The sequence below is a fragment of the Hyalella azteca genome, unplaced genomic scaffold (assembly GCF_000764305.2).
Source record: "Hyalella azteca isolate HAZT.00-mixed unplaced genomic scaffold, Hazt_2.0.2 contig8774, whole genome shotgun sequence".
In the NCBI taxonomy this organism is placed as follows: Eukaryota; Metazoa; Arthropoda; class Malacostraca; order Amphipoda; family Hyalellidae; genus Hyalella; species Hyalella azteca.
The window spans coordinates 575,994-593,286 of record NW_025938859.1 but is presented as its reverse complement, the minus strand read 5'-3'; the positions used below and the strand labels follow the sequence as shown (position 1 = coordinate 593,286).

The 17,293-nt window shown below is 38.8% G+C and overlaps 1 protein-coding gene across 1 annotated transcript in view; it reads right to left on the bottom strand.

Annotated features, from left to right (window-relative positions):
* Nucleotides 1-602: 602 nt before the first annotated feature.
* Nucleotides 603-17,293, bottom strand: part of LOC108676665 — a 112,906-nt gene continuing 96,215 nt past the window's right edge. Inside the window, exons 8-13 of the mRNA XM_018164781.2 lie at nt 15,575-15,710; nt 13,846-13,924; nt 10,673-10,811; nt 9,828-9,933; nt 5,037-5,186; nt 603-4,639 (exon numbers count right to left, since the gene is read on the bottom strand). Coding sequence (XP_018020270.1) covers nt 3,473-4,639; nt 5,037-5,186; nt 9,828-9,933; nt 10,673-10,811; nt 13,846-13,924; nt 15,575-15,710 — 1,777 coding nt within the window. The 3' untranslated portion in view covers nt 603-3,472. The remainder of the gene's footprint in view (nt 4,640-5,036; nt 5,187-9,827; nt 9,934-10,672; nt 10,812-13,845; nt 13,925-15,574; nt 15,711-17,293) is intronic.

Here is a 17,293-nt window from a genome sequence, read left to right as displayed (position 1 = left end):
CTCTTATAAGTGAATGTTGCTCATAAATTGGTGTATACATTGGTGTATAGCGCCAATGAGCTCAGTATTTAATTTTCAACGTCTGTCTGCACTACAAAATGTTCAATATTGAAGTTAGCACCGCAGTTTCTATTTCCTTATGGCTTCAAGTTAATTCAAATGTTTATTATCATATTATATTTCACATGAGTAAGTACATTCAAAAACTGCTTAGTTCGAAAATCTTGAAATATTTAGCTATTCATTACACGGGACTTGGACACTTCCGCATCAGGCTAGCTTCATAAGGAACGCCTTGTGGATCTTGTCAGACAAACAGACTTGACAGTATCGAAGAAGCTGAAAGTAAACCTCACAAATGCTCACGAAAATAGGAAGCATAGCAAAGTGGTCTGGTGGTGCACTCGAGTGGAAATGAAAGTGGCCTTGTCGAAGTCTGCATCAACACTTACGAGTCATGGAGATAATATATTTACAAGCAGTGATCTTTGCTGAATCATTCAATAATACCTTGCTTCCAATGTACAAATAATTTGTACGCTAGAATGTAAAAGTCAAATAACACAATAATGGCAGTAAAATAATCTATTCATATTGTTATGATACAATTCGCCACTAGTAAAGTGGTAGAATTAGCGAAAGTCGAAGTTAGTCATCACGCGCTTCGGTATTGAAACGTTCGGTTTTAACTGATATTTTTTTATTTTCAAATGAATGTTTGTTTACAATGATACCACACAGAAATTGAGTGTAATAGAAAATGTTTACACTCACAATACATAACATCAGTATAATTAGAGCAGTGGACTCGACGCACAAAGTGTGGGGTTGTCGTGATGAATGCATTCAACATTGACTATTTTCGTTACACCGTCAATGACGGGAAAGTCGTCCGAGTACTGCACCTAACTTGCCGCCCTACAATAATAACGATAATATATTTCAGTAACGCATTCACTCGTGTTTTACAGGTGCGCAATAATTTCAAAGCATTTACAGTCTTCCTAGAGAATATTTCCAGAATATTATTCACACGATATATGGATTCTCCCAGAGAGTGGCGACTTGAGTAGACTGGTCGACTTAAGTCATATGACGGTAAGACGTATATTAACGGTAATCATTATACGTCTGGAATGTTAAAAACTCAATTTAACTTGTTTAAATTATCTTGAAATCAATTATTAACATAAAGCTTCTTCACCATTTTAATCGCACACTCAATTGACTGAATTTAATTGACAGTGACCTAGGATTCTGCATCTCTTATGCTCGAGTGGAGACGAAACGACGACCAGGGATGCCGATGCAGACGACGGGCTCAGAGACATCGCACCAGTACCCTGATCGTCGACTCCTACCTCCTGTACAATAATTAGTCTAATGGAAATATTTAGCTTGTAGCAAATGTTTTCGCATCAATACAGAGTATTTGTGCAGTTCAAAAATATTCAGCGAGTGCAAAATTTCCTTCACATTTGTACAAAAATTCTGGAGAAAGAAATTATATAGTTAAATGAACCGGACGCAATAGAAAATTTTGTATAGATGCAAACTTTTAGATCAATTTAGTTCTAAGCTGGAAAATGATGAAGGCGTGAAAACAAAATGTTACTACATTATTACGAATACGAAACGCTTATCTCATCACAGTAAATAGTGAGATACGAATTGCGTTAAAGATTCCTCAGTGAGTTACGAGTTGCAGCGCTGAAAATATTCCGTAGATTCGTTCAAACGTTCAATATGCTACTGAATGATCAGAACCGCATTTTCTATCAACAGATATTTTACGCGCTATATTTTAAAATGTAATTCGATATCCATACAAACTGTAAATCTATCGGCAATTTCTTATTGGCTAAAATTTTGCTATAAATAATACCCTTTCATTTTTAAACTTTTCTAAAGAAACGAAAATTCATCGTATGAGAACAGATGAACTCTTAACTACAGCACGATCATATCAGTATTCTAAATACGGCGGCTAAAATGCTGCCATTTAAATAGATTATCTTCTCCAGAATCAACAGTAAATTATGTACAAACGATCTTTAGCATAAAAATTTTGTTATTATTATTTCGCTGAGTATAAGTAAGCGAAACCGCTCGCAATTGTTGGCTGTTGAATAATGATTTGAATCTCGATACAAAAATATACGTATCCTTTTTAATTTCAATATTAAGACGGGAAGTTTTTTCATTAATTTATTAGCAACTTTTTAACGCGTTACTATGACATTCAACTCGTTCGTTTTGATGCTGTTTATGTTTGAGAAGAATAAACTTCACTCTTCATCGTCTGGCCAGGATCTCATAAATTGAATGCACAATCAAACATTCAGTAAAGTAAAACATTCAGCTAATTCTTCTATAATATTACGATGGATCATAAATAGAATACATATTGCAAATTTTTACATTGAAATGTGCAATAATTTCCTAATTCATCTAAGCTATGTACATGTAATTAACTTATTCTATGCAAGGTTTGCCTTATTTCAACGTCAATCGTTAAACACTTACTTATATCACATGTAAATCTCTAATTGTAATGGAGTGGCTATCATCAACGCATCTAAATAAAATTAAAACTCCTTGAGAAGACCGAGATGTTGAGTAAATTTGTGCTATATTTTGATGTTTTGTAACTTGGATCTCTTGTTTTCTAGCATGGCGTCAGCCTTGAATTACTGGTGCTACAGTAAGTCTTAGTAACGTATTGTCAGTTTCTCATGAATGAGAAGAGAACGTACATGAATATGCAAGAACCGAGCAGTAATTGTGCATAAACATCATCGCTGTCCGGGCTAATGAACCCATTAGAAGTTCAACGCTTGCCCCCAAAACGGTCATTCCGGAAACGTTTTCTTGCATGCTAATGAGCTCAGCAATACTGAAGAAACATTTCTGACTTCCCAACAACGTTGCCTTGCAAACAATTTAGAGCTCAAGGGTCACCTGCGACTGGAGGTAAACACGTCTTCTATATTTAGTTGCATGAGCGTGAAAATTTACCTCCAATTACCTGCGCTAGGCGTATGAATGGGCCCATACGCTGTTGTCGCTTTGAAAATATGTAATTTGATTCCTGCATTTTTCCCATCTTGTAGGAGCTCAGAGAATTTAGTTGAAAATTATTTCGGATTGCAGCTCCTAAAATATTAAATATTAATTTAAGTCGGAAACTCCTTTTTTAGTTCCTTTGAAAACGCTTTATTGGCTAAAGCAACACCAAGACATCTTTGTAAGCCGATACGTTCAACAGCCTTCTCTCACTCATAAAATTTAAATATATTTTTATTTCTCATTTTCATTAATTTCCCTAAGCTCGCTGGTACCATTTCAAAGAGCTTCCAGCATAGGCTTAGATGAGCACCTCAGGAGCATTAAGACCCTGCGACAAGAGAGAACTTTCAGAGATTGAAGAAAATAAATGAGAAGATCTATGAGAAGAGAAGGCTGATTTATGCTAGACTGTCACCTCTGCTGAAGATATTTTGCTCTTATCAGATAAATTACAGAGAACGAAAGCTCTCGCCTCATCTGAAGGTCTTGCGCACGCCACATGGGAGTTCTGATTCAGAAGTGACGTCTCGCTTGAACGATGCATAGGAAAGTTTTGTGCTTTAGAGTTAAATAAAATAAGGAACTCATTTACGTTATCCAAGCTTTGCCCTCGTCTAGAGAATTTCAAACTTTTTGGGTTTTTGAAGGAGCGTGAATGCATTTCGAGATTTAATCTGAAGTCAGAATGGCTGAAGTCAATAGGCTTCTCGAATTCACTCGCATCCGACGATCTTCTTTTAAGTTCAACGAGGCTCGATCTCCGGGGCGTTCTCATGTGATCTCGAGGTGCAAAACCCGATAAAAATCTGTCAGTATTGGAAGTCTGAGTGCTCATCTCCCTGCCAAGTATTGGGTTGGAGGTCTGGATGTTGGCATCGCAGTCGACGGTCATTTTGACTGGTGATGAGGTGACGGGATACACTGAAGACAGACTTGTTATCTCAGGATCGCTGATGGCATTCTTTGTAACCTTTTCGAGGGGCTTAGATAATGAAGTGGTTTTTATGACACTGCAGGGCCAGATACTATTAATGATGGGCCTCATGACGATGCCTTCACTTATTCTGCCCTCTGTACTACTCCTGCATCGAATCAACGACGTTTTTGCCAACTTGAAGCTAGAATTCTTATAACTCCTGCTCACTATCGTACTTCTGGACTTCTCTCTGAAGCCATGCTTGAAAAGATTATCCTCGCCACTCTCGGCCTTAGGACGGCCATTGGACCCATCCTCACAATCGCTGTTCAATTTCTGACGGTCTGCGAAGCTCGTCTCATTTTTAAGTGCTTCAACTCCTCCTTCCGTCAACGCCTTCTTCTCCTGCTTATGAAAATCTCCACCGTCACCACCGCAGTGCTTAATCTCGTAGTTGAGAATGGCGATGTCCTCAGATGTAGATACGTTGTTTTTAGTGTCATGGTTGGATGAGGTGACGATGGTCGACGTGATGGCGGCCGAGGCAGCCGCCTCCTGCATCGCGGAAATGCACGCCACCAAGTGCCGGTTGTTGAGGCGAACGTTGCGCTCCTTCAGCGCCTCCAGCTGCAGGTACAGGCGCTGGAACTCCTCCTAGGGAACGGAGAAAATGGGAGATATTGCATTACGATTGAAAAATTAATGGAATAACTTTTATCATCAACATAATTTTTCAAGATAACATAAAATTTTGGCAGTCAACAGCCAAGAAATGAAATCGGCGTCACTCCCAGGGGCAGCAAGGCAACATGCCATATGTTTAGTATAATAGGGGAAATTAAATTAAAGGCAGCTGCTCACGCAATGCCCACTTTCATCACCTCTCTTCAACATTCGTATAAAAGTGGTTAAGATAATAATCGATTTACTGACATACACATCTGTTTTTCTGTTTTCAGATTACCGAACAAATTCCTCCAGTTTTTCCGTCATTTTCGTCAATCAGTTTAACGACATGCGGTCAGCGCCGTGCAAGAAATAAGTATCTAACCTGCACGTCGGTCTCGGCCGTCGCGTGGCCGCTGCTGAGGGATGCGTGGTAGGCTGCGTTGTTCTTGCTCTTGTGGTGCAGCTTGGCCGTGTTGCCCTTCGTCATGCTAGTCTCCTCGCCCTTCCCTTGGCCTTTCACCACCAGGTACGCCTTTTAAGACACAAATATACATCTCTATGAGCTACAAGTTTCAGAAATTTTTCGAAACTATGCTCGCTTTTACCGGTCATTCGTGGACGGATGCTCGCTTTTACCTGTCATGCGTGAATTTATTGAAGAAAAATGGACGGATTTAATGCTTGACCAAACTTTTATAAGAGGACACTGAACCTCCTAACCTCGATAAAAAGAATGTTAAAATTGCCGAATTAACTTCAGCAAAACTTAACTCACTAATTGGGAAAGTAAGGAAAACTAATTACCGAAATTAGCTCTCCCTTATCCTTACGGTTACTTTTTATTATGAATTTAATCGAGTAAATTCTCCGATTCACTTTATTTTTCACACTAACCGATAACTATTTTTAATGTCTGCTTATTTTCTGGTTTATTATTATTCGGACTTGAATAAATGTTAATATAATTAAATTATGACTGTTTTCAGACATGGACACTTGAATATGTCACTAATTTGACTGATGATATAGAACTTACTAAGTAGTATAACACAATGTATATTAAACTATTTTAATTTATTTGGACATGAGAAATAATCAAGTATATTTATTTTAGTCTATAGGCTTCATAGGCTTCAACAAATCACGTCGCGGTTTGTGTGTCAGTAGCGGCATTGGCAACTATAATGAGCTAGTAACTTATTCTTGTTGCAATAGATAATCGATAACGAAAAAGTTATTTTATTATAAAATATGGTTAATATGTAACACATGGATCTAAATTTTACCAATCAAGTTCTGATAGCAACATGTGAACCTGGTCAGTGGCTCACAAGGATTTTGCCGTCAGAACCATAGGCGTTGAGCCTATGTTCAATTGTTCATCCCAGTAACAAATTGAACCCAACAGTCCAATCGACAAGTTTGTTCAGCTGCAGGCCCAGACGTCAACTGAGGTAACGCTCTGTGATGAGAGTGCATAGAGCTCTGACATTTAATAAAGAGGATTTAAATGGGCGAAAACTGTAATTTTTTAGATCTTTTCTCCTGTATTTTTGTTAATTTATAGGGGACTGAAAATATGCTTTCCATCTAACGTTGTATCTGTGTCATACAAGCTTATTACACGGCGAACAATGCAAAGTGTTTTCGGCAATATCTGGAATTGAGATGTTTTCTTCATGAATAGCCAGAATGATATCACATCAGACTCTAGGTATTTCTATAAGTTCTCATTCACAGTTCAGTAAAGTTCACATCTAAAGTAATGAAGTGAAAAGGATAAACGATATTCTGGATCACTACGTAATTATAGCTAGTAAAGGCATTCCTTGAGGCAGAAGGAACCTCTTGGGGAGTAAATGAACCAAAATAGGCGATGAAATTCAACCAATGAAGTGACGTGTACGCAAGTCTTCTTCAGGCAGCAATTAACTTACGTGGTGTAGGGGTCCATGTCCATGTAATTTCATTTATGAACGCAGGAAGATGGCCCTGCGCGTGCTGAAAACTGAATGCATTGCGCAAATGCCGAAACAATGTACAGGGGGCTTCGTGAAATAATATGTCACACTCAGAAAACATGATTTGGTCATATTGCTTAAATATGATTCCCGTTCTTGCCATTAGGACGGACAGAGAGCGGGTGAGTATTGATATGCTCATGTGTGCCGCAAAATTGGGTCAGGACGACCCACACAAGGGCAAAGAGTCATCGCTGGTCTCGGGAGCATAAAGCAGAGGAGTGAGCGGTGTGTGACATTAAGGAAACTAAAATATTGCTTGAATATTACTCGATATAGGTGTAAAATAGGCATCAATGTAAGACATTTGCGGAAAAACGATGTTCTCTTCAGAGGTGACAGGACAAACTGCCAAGTGCACAGTTTGAAGAAATGTTCAACAACCCTCGTTACTCAAAGCGGAAAATTTTCATTGCAGTTCTTCAGGAACAGTAGAGGGTACTTTTCCACACTGAGTTTGAAACTGAGGACCTCGAGAAAAGTATGCCAGAACTATCGCCTTAGTACCCGTGGCCGCATTAAGTCTCTTCTGTATTGCTGAAAAAATGTGTCGGAGGGCTAAAGGTCCAAGTTTGCTCTGGAGAGCATCGTTAAGAGAACATTCCTAGTCACCTCAAGATGGGACTGATACTCAAATTCACAAAGAGGTGCAAGAGACAAACTCTGAAATTGAAGTCCGGTGACATTACCATCGCATGTAAACAAGGTGTTTGAGACTCGTGGCAAAGAGGTTGGTGCCGTAGCTGACAATTTCGATAAGGAACAAAATGGTTTTCAGGTGGAAAACCTCCTGTTTTTCATAGCTGGGTGAGCATCATCAACAATTTTGACCGTGTAGGTGAACGGGGGCAGGCGTGGGCGTTGTGCATTTAGAGAGAAAGACTTTGGTCACAAAATGCGTTTCAGGAAACTGAGAACACAGGGCGCCTGGAGAGAGTTAATATCATGGATCCACACCTTTCAGCCGACAGATTTCAATCAGTCGTTGTTGGAGGTTCAATATTAGGCGAGTCGAGTCTGAAAATCAGAGTGCCCCCGGGAACAGTTTTTGGTTTAATTCTCTTTCTAACTAACGTTGCAGACTCAGAATTAAAAGTAAGCCATGGTTATCGTTATTCCCGAATGACATTAAGGAGTTTGTGACGATTATGGACAAGGTATAGATTGCGACAGGCTGCTATTGGATCTGTTCGAGATACAAGACCGGGCATAAGACCATGAGATTCAAAAGGATCAAGTATTGGAGTATTGGAATGCAGAGTTGGCTAAGAACTCGGGATGGAACACCATTATACCTTCCAACAGATGGCGATGCAATTGAGTATAAGCAATGGGTTTGCGTAGGGGAGATGATCATCGGGAGATGATAAGTACCGAGGTCACGCTTGGTGACCACCTACTGTATATAGCAGCTATAACTGCAAGAAGAAGGCGACAGATGAGATGGATGCCAACTGTCGATCCCGATTACATTAGGTGCAATGCGATAATTTGAAGCGGCCCAGCGAACCTTCAAGTTGAGGGTCAGGACTATGAGCGAGCTGGATTATTACCGGCAGAGGCCAAAGCTACTTGATTCTCACTGCATCGACATGTCATTCTGTTCATATGTAAAACGATAACCATCCTGGCCAATTTTTTCCAGTTCCCGTAAATCAGCCGAGCTTTTAGAACGTATATCTTATCCCAATCTCTCATTCGTAATTCCAAAACCGTCGAGGCTACAATTACGCTCAGATGCTGCAAGCTGTCAGTTCAGCGCTTTGAACAACTTAAGACAGGAAGGATCAAAGGACATTACAAAGGTGAAAATATCGGTGCATAAGGAAGTCAGTTTTTTTCAAAACGGATGATACCATCTTTCTTATGGGCAATTTGCGCGGCACTTAAAAAGACTTCTGGAAAACTTCACTGTGGGAAAAAGTGCATCGTCAGGTCACGGTGGGAAATTCTCCGAGTTTTAAAGCCGTCTGGGAATGAACGGAGTCCGGTCGCGTTTGTGTAACGGGAGGAGTTTCATGAAGTTTTGATTGTGCTGTCGTTGTTTTTATGTTTGAGGTATTTTGTCCATTTTGGTAATCAAAGCCGATCCGCTGTGCTATTTTCAACAGGTTTTGACAGGTACCTCCTGCTCGTGCGGTTTAATCGTGTGTAAAAAAAAAACAGAATAATAAATAGTTTTGTGACAGATATCTTAACCTAGTACATATATTTTTGAGATAACGTATCTCAATTTACACTTACACTTTATGGTGGTAACATATTTGTTTAGATATCTTAACATACACTATCACTGCCAAATTATAAAGATGGACTAAAAAATTAGACTCTTTTTCAAAGAGTGCGTTCAAAAAGTTAAAAATTTAGGGTCGTTTGGTCGACGACCAAATTACCCCGTCATGGACATGTCGGCCAATGTAGTTAGCCACATAGGGAAATTTGCTGCATAATTGGTCTGAACAAAGTAGACAAGCCATTAGACACACTGCCAAGACGCTAATAGTTAAGTTCAAATGCATTTACATTGTACTCAATATAGTTGTCTAATTACGCACTTTTCTTAAAAGTTGAAATTTTAGTCTAAAAAAATTCGGCTACAACTATAATAATGTAATAAATTACTAATGTCCCTGAAATTCACTACCGTTATAACTTATCAAAATAACTGTTACCCACCTCATTCTTGGTTATACAGTGCATGCATAACTTACAAGCTGGCTTGAACGTTTTCAAATATTGCAATATTGTCTCATAGGAATTCACGTTTTTTATCAAGTTCCGAAATTCGTGACCAGCATTATTTATAAAAGTCACTTCTGAAGATGACTTATAATTTTTTTTCGTTTGAATTGTCGTTGAAAAAACGATGGTCACCATCGAAATGATTTTCAACAGAAGGTCACCGAGGCTACGGCTTTGTTATACGTGTGGCCGATGGCATTTGCTAGAACATGTTTTTTATGGAAGATTTGTTTCGTAAAGAGCAGCGAACAATGCCAATTTTTGTGCTCAATGACCTGACATTTTGCGGCAGGTGTAGTTCCACGATAAACAAATAGTTGAAAAGTGCAGAATGTGCTGGAGAATTATCATATATGCGAAATGTTAATCACATCCTTAAAAGCCTTAGCAACATTTTCATGCGGTCTTACCTTGCTGCCGAAGATGAGGGCTAGCAGTAGAGTGATGGTGAGCTGCGTGTGGCAGAAATAAATGATGAAGAGTAGGTCAGGGTTGGCAGGACTTTGCAGGAACAACCTGTGAAAACGGCCACGTGGTTTCAGCATTCAAAGAACTCAATTTTCAGCACTGGACATCAGTTATGTCAAAGAAAATTTCAGTAATTCTGCAGAATTACAACCGGGATGAATAACACGGCTAAAAAGCTCACTCAACGTACAAGTAAAGAGCTCACATGAAAAAAAAATATTGGTAAAGTCTGAGAAAAAATTGATGAAAAATACAATTACGGTATTTATCTGTCTCGTCCTTGTTTTCTATGTTTAGATTCATGAACATGACATGGCGAAAGATGTTACGCACATTGGATATGAAAAAAATTTAACATGCGTGCATGCAAACGTTTTGTGAACCTGAAATACGCCGATTTATAAAACAAATTTCTATAATCAGAGTAACTAACAATAACAAATGATCAGTCAGGCCAGATAGACATTGACATTTAACAGGGCAAAACATCTACTGTAGCAGAAAAAGTATGAGAAGCATTATACTGTTGGAATATTTTTGGCAAATCCAAGTCACAAACAAATTGCATTAATGATACGAACGGGAACAGTAGGAACGGTCAACGTAAATCTGCATCCAGTCTACCACGCATTTGCTATGCAGAAAAGAACCTCTGGCTGAGCAGATTGGCATTAACATCATCTATAATTTCAGATACCATGACATTAATATCATCGAAACTTTTATATACCATGACATTGATATCATCAATAACATAACGAAGTATTGAGCTGAAGGAGTGTCTTACATAGAGACGTTGAGGAAGAGCGTCAGCAGGAATTCATTATATATTGCCATGGAAATAAACTTGGACTCGTTGAACTCAGACGGCGCCTTCCGCACGACGATGCACAGCCTGATGCCCCACACCAGAAACAGCATCTCCACTGAGGGATGAAGTGAGGTCGATAAGTGAGTGAAGCAATGGATAAAATAGATGAGTGGAGTAATGGATAAAAGGGAGCTCTGCTGTGGGGGATACAGCGAGGTCGATAAGCGAGTGAAACAATGGATAAAATAGGTGAGTGGAGCAACGGACAAAAGGGAGCTCTGCTGTGGGGGATACAGCGAGGTCGATAAGTGAGTGAAGTAATGGATAAAATAGGTGAGTGGAGTAACGGATAAAAGGGAGCTCTGCTGTGGGGGAGTTAGCAGCGATGTCGATAGGTGAGTGGAGTAATGGATAAAAGAGATCTAATCGCGATAACGTAAAATATATGTAATAACAATAAAAAAATAAACAATTGACGAAGCCAAGCATTGACAATTCGTGAGGCCAATCACACAAAAAAATGTACATAACAAATCAATTATTATGGGACATCGAACACGCTACAGTTATTAGAAAGTATCGAAAGAAAAAAGGGTTGTATATCTAGCAAGTGATAAATTGCTTAAATGCAATTTATCACTTGCTAGATGCAATGCGCACAAAAATGCAAATATGCGCACAAAATTTGCATATTTGTGCGCAATTGCTTAATTGCGCACAATAGAAAGACGAATAATTGACGACACTAGCGATCAATAGGATTAACTTCCAAATAACACTCTATTTCGGTTTAATTAAAATTCATGCAATTGTTTTGTTTAAATGTTATCCACATTTTCTCTTTCAGAAAATTGAGTTCAATCGTGATTTCACTGTGCTCATAAATTATATTCTCTCTTTAATGTATATATTTATTCTAATATCGGAATATTTTACAATTCTTTTGAGACAGAGCCAACCAAATCCCGCGAGCCCGCATCTCATCATTTGGCCAACTTCATCGACCCAGAATAAACCATTGAAGCTCGGGGCATCGAAGCTTGAATCTTTAAATGCCACTCAGCCGCACACCAGCGAAACCTGCAGATTTAACACACCAGCGAAACCTGCAGATTTAACGCACCAGCGAAACCTGCAGACTTAACACACCAAGCCATGCAGCTAAGCCCGCAGCTCCGAGCGCCGGTGTAAGTTCCTCGTTGTTAACGTCATAAATGGCTAAGTGAATGGCTCAATATATATGATCGAATCGGCAGTATTAAATGCTTGAATGATTTTATATTGTAGTCGAAACACGAGTCATTGCGAGAATTGAAGGCGATTGATGAAATTCCGGGAGAAAAATTTTACTATCGTAACATATATTCTAAGTCATGTCAATGGCATGTGCAATTTTTTCAACGTAAATACAGTAATTTTCAGTGATTTCTTGTAATGAAACGCTCGTCAAAATTTCACAACGATTAGTGAATTGGCTTCTCCCATTAAAAAATCGTAAAAAATGAGACCAAGATTATCAAATAGAATTTGTTAGCTTTGAATTTCATAAGTCTATTGAAGAATTTACTTAAATTTGGTAGATGATAAATTAATACGATTTGATGATGATAAATAATGGCGGCGTTTACTGTATATAATCCCTTATCTGATGCCAGATTATAAATTGTCTGTACGGCGGTCCGTAATCAATTATGCCGTATCAACAAGAAAAAGAATTACTTCAAGCGATGCCTCCAAAGAAAATGCATGTCTATTTTCATGCGCCTTATTCGAACGCTGCTGAGTTTTGTGCTTCCTTTCTGAGACCCTTGTAAGGAAGCGGCCTCCGCTGAACCAGAAATTGTCTGTTTACTTCCCTTCCTCTTATCATATCATTAAGTGGTCGTCAATGGTATTCAAAGCAGAGGTCCTGCATTTTTGTAGAGATAGAGGCCGGCATCATTAGTATGGCTCTCACGTTGCAGCGAGAGCCTCTCCCTATTTGCTCCCGTCCCAAGTTTTAAACCACTAATTGAAGGGGAATTTTTGAAGCCATCAGCCTTCTCCCATTCTTGCAGATCACGTCGCAAATTTCTCGCTAAATTTGAAGTTCGGATCGAAGGCGCCATTTTCGGCAATTCACTGTCATTGGATGAGGTGATCTTGGTTCCATCAAATTCACGAGGCAGCGTGCTATATATACCAATCATAAGTCCTAAGCTGTACCATCTATCCGTACACATCCTTAAATACTATAATGAAAATATATATTGCTTTCAGCGTTGAAGATTAGGCCATGTTAGACACCACAGAATTTTAACCGCAAGTTGCGAGCTTCAAACCTGAACTGATTTATCATTTTGGGGTTATTTTAACCACATTAATTGCCATCCTGGACTTCTTCCATCACATGCGATTAAATTTTAAGATCCTATTTTAAGGATGCCATTAGAAAGTTTCAAGAATAATGAAGGACGTACAATGTTTCATCTTACTTAAATGACATAAGTTTCCTTATGTTTTTGAGGTCGGTGACCTTAATTAAGGCTATATTATTCATGCATAGTACTATGCACGCATTACTATCATCAGTAAGTATTTCAACAACAAACTTCATTATCATATTCTTATTGACTTGTGTTGCAAAAAAAGAGACATCCTACCCACCAACACATTATGTCACCCATCATGGGTGATATAATGGACATCCGACATAGAACTCTCTTCTCTCGAGTAAGCAAAAACGATCGGCCAGCTTTGATGGCATTTTCAGCTTAGTTTAGCACTAACTTGGTGCAATTTCTGGTTCGTTGAGCACTGACGTAGTATTACCTCAGCTTAGTTAAGCACTGACGTAGTACTACCTCAGCTTAGTTAAGCACTGACGTAGTACTACCTCAGCTTAGTTAAGCACTGACGTAGTACTACCTCAGTTTAGTTAAGCACTGACGTCTATAGTACTACCTCAGCTTATTTAAGCACTGGTCTAGTCACGACTTTTGTATGACGTCACGTCAATAATAATTTCAAGATCGTCGTGAATTGTACAATTGAATCCTCACTTCAATATTATTTTCGGCCTTAACCTTGCGTCAGTAATGGTCTAGATGTATGTGATTTTATTATATCTTATTTGTACCTTGATTTTTTAACAACCACATTTTACTCACTGCAGGTGAAAACGTGGTCCCACCAGTCCGTGGAGCAGAGGTAAGCTTTCAGGCCCTCAGTGGTGTAGCTCACCACAACCTGCAGCCAGCACATCATCACAATTATCAATCATTAATGTTTACATCATTTAAATTAAGCTGATTCCTACCCTAAAGCTTGAAAAAATTATTTCGAAGTTACCCTAAAAGTCATTGGAAGCAATAACGGCATAAATACCGGGAACAACAGTCATATGAAACATGAAGTAATTGATAAAAATTGTTTAACGTTCTGTCCATGTTAATTCTTCTTCCACTTTCATTGTTTACCTGCCAATAAAAAGCGGCCAGTGATAAATGAAAATCTAGAAAGTATCAACTGCGCGTGCAAGTAAGGAAATTTCCTTTGATTTTTAAAGTGCAAATGAACGGAAGTAATGGAATAACATGTTTGAAGGAATAGTTGAACTAGTTTGATTTAATTAATGTCAGCAAATATGACCGCAGTTTGGGCATACCGATATGCTCTCAAGAAACATTTCAATTTAATTTCTGTTAATCGTTTCAAATTGAATTTAAGTTTTACGGCAGCAAGTCTTTTTAGTCAAAAGTGATAAAAAAAATTCCCCGCATTCTTTTAATTTGAAGCTGGACCTTTGGAACAAGTAGGTCTATAGTTTCTTCATTCTTGGATGATTGCCATGATGGATCTACGCCATCAAAATTACACAAGACTGATGCCTATAATAAAAAAAAGCGCGTCATCACCAATAACAACTGAATTACAATGATAGACATCATGAAATTTCAAGCTCAATCCGAGTCCCAGCGAGTTTCATTTTAACAAATTGTAAAAGGAATTTCAATGAACATAAATCGGATGTTGGCTGCAGAACTTTACAGAGCGGCAACCATATAAGTCAGTGCAGCGTTCACTTTAGTTGCTCAATGGACGCTGCGCTTCTCATCTGCCATTCAGTTGTGTATCAGTGATACCAGGCATCAAGGCGGTCAATATGTGACAATAAAGCATATAAAGTCGCAGCCGTTGCCTGGAGCTCGACTTAAGAAAATTGGAAGCAGGAGACAATGTCGTAAATTTTTGACGGGTGCGCCGAAAACCTTCCTTATGAGATTGCGCGACGCATCCATTGATGATAGAAAATGCAGACTATGTGAACAGATTTCATGGAAAGTTATAGATTAATCAATGAAAGAGTTTCATTCAGGTTTCTGTGACTGCCGCTTACATGCATGTGGATGTTTCTTGTTCAAATGGCATGCCAGCACAATTTTTTCATATAACGTTTGTTGGAAGAATCGAATAACTTCTCTGTGATTCAGTGTATCAGGAATTCGAAGAATTGCGATTAAATAGCCGGAAACTCATCAATGAGTTCAATTAAGGTTTATTGTCTGGATAACAATTATTTTATTCTGCTTAAAATGGTCAACGACACGATAACAGCTGCTTATCGAATAGCAGTTGATGGATCTTAATGTTTTCAAGCAAACAATAATATTTGGTGACACAAACAGTTAATGATTCATCATATTTTGAATATGACCAAAATTAAAAAGTGTTAATCAGTTATCTATAGTGTAGTTGACTCCAATAATGATATTTCATGTCAGGATTAATGTTCCTTCCTATAAAAAGAGCAATATCTCCTAATTATTAATTTCCCCACAAAATGGTTGACGGTGAAAACAACATCCGAAATTAACACAACATTTGCCTGCGACGTACATGGGGCGGGGAGACGATGGTCCTGACAGCGACGAGGGCGCTGAACGCGGCGACGATGAGCCACAGCCTCTTCAGCAGGTCCAGGTCCGTGATCTTCACCGCCTTCGCCGAGCGCACCCGGAACACCACAGAGATCCTGTACCGAAGATCATGAGATCACGATCTGGAGATTCATATAGATGGAATACTACAGAGATCCTGTACCGAGGATCATGAGATCACGATCTGATAACGCATTTACCATAAAAACAGTATAGATGGAATACTATAGAAATCCACTATCTAGATGATCAGGCTCTGGTAAGACATGTACCATGAAAAACAGTACAGATGGAATATTATTGAGATCCACTACCGAGGATCATGTGACCAAGATCTCGCATTGTATATACCATACAAATACAGTGCAGGAGGAACACCACTATATAAGATCCTGTACCCGAGGATCATGTAAGGGATAACTAAAGTACTTTCCACGCATGTACAATTACTACGGAACGTCACTAGGATTCTCTACTTGCGGATCATGGAATCGGAATGAGGTTCAATAATTCACGTTTTCTAGTGAAGTCACATTATTGAAACTCATATATAGCTATATGCGAGGCTTTTATGCTGAACATTAAACGACACGGATGGTTTTCTCGCGGGAATGATCCAATGGAACTGAAATATTGCGATGAATATGAAGTCGAGGGTTCAACATTACACAAACTATATCGCAAGATACTGATATCCTGCAGCTGCAGGAGCATTCTATGGTAATGAGGTGCTGAAGTATAAATGAGGTCGAAATTAGATAGTGAATACTTCAGGTATAGTGAAGAGCATCACACTGACAATTCAAGAGAGACATTGAAGTGACGCAGCCATAGTAACATTCTATTGTAATGAAGCCCTGCAATATAAACGAGGTCAAAGTTCCCTCGATGAGAGAGGCGAACTTCCAATCTTGAACAGATCAAACATTATGCACGGACTTCAGAAATTAGGAATTCTGAGGTCCATTTCCATTTAATTTTGATTGTTTCTTGCGGAGATATATCTTGCTAAGATACGTTAAGGATCAAAGATACTGGAATAAGTAGCAACTCTAAGATTTACGGGTTGAATTGTAACTCTATTTTTATCGAGTAAGTGATCATGAGTGAAGACTGTATTTAGCTCCTCTTATAACCTGGCTCGGGTGACTGCAAGGTATGATACCGCTTCTAATTCCCTCATCACACTGCGATCTTTCATGAAACACAATCTCTCACCGTATCACGAATATCACTCAATTTAAAGCTCCTGAATTGAACGAAATTCAGTTAAAAATTAGCAATGCTCGGACATAAAAGTTCACTGACTCTTCAGCTCTTTTCGTCAAGTTACTAGCTAGGGGCCGCACTATCGAAAATAGTTTCGAGTTCTTAACTTCTCCAGCCAGTCACCGACGCCATTTCAACCTAAACTCATCTATTGATGACGATAAATCGGCCGCTGCGTCTACCTTAGGGTGTTCTGATTTATATAGTATGGCCCATGGTCGCACTGTGTCATGTCAGTTATTGTAAAATTTGTAGTATTATATAATTAGATAGTTCTTTATGTCTTCAAAGTGAAAATCTACGAAACACACACTTTTCGCTGAGTGATAAGGATCTTCTTTCCTTCGCGAACTGTGTACGATAAATATCTCTAAATACAATTTGAAATTTCAATATTCAACATTCTCTG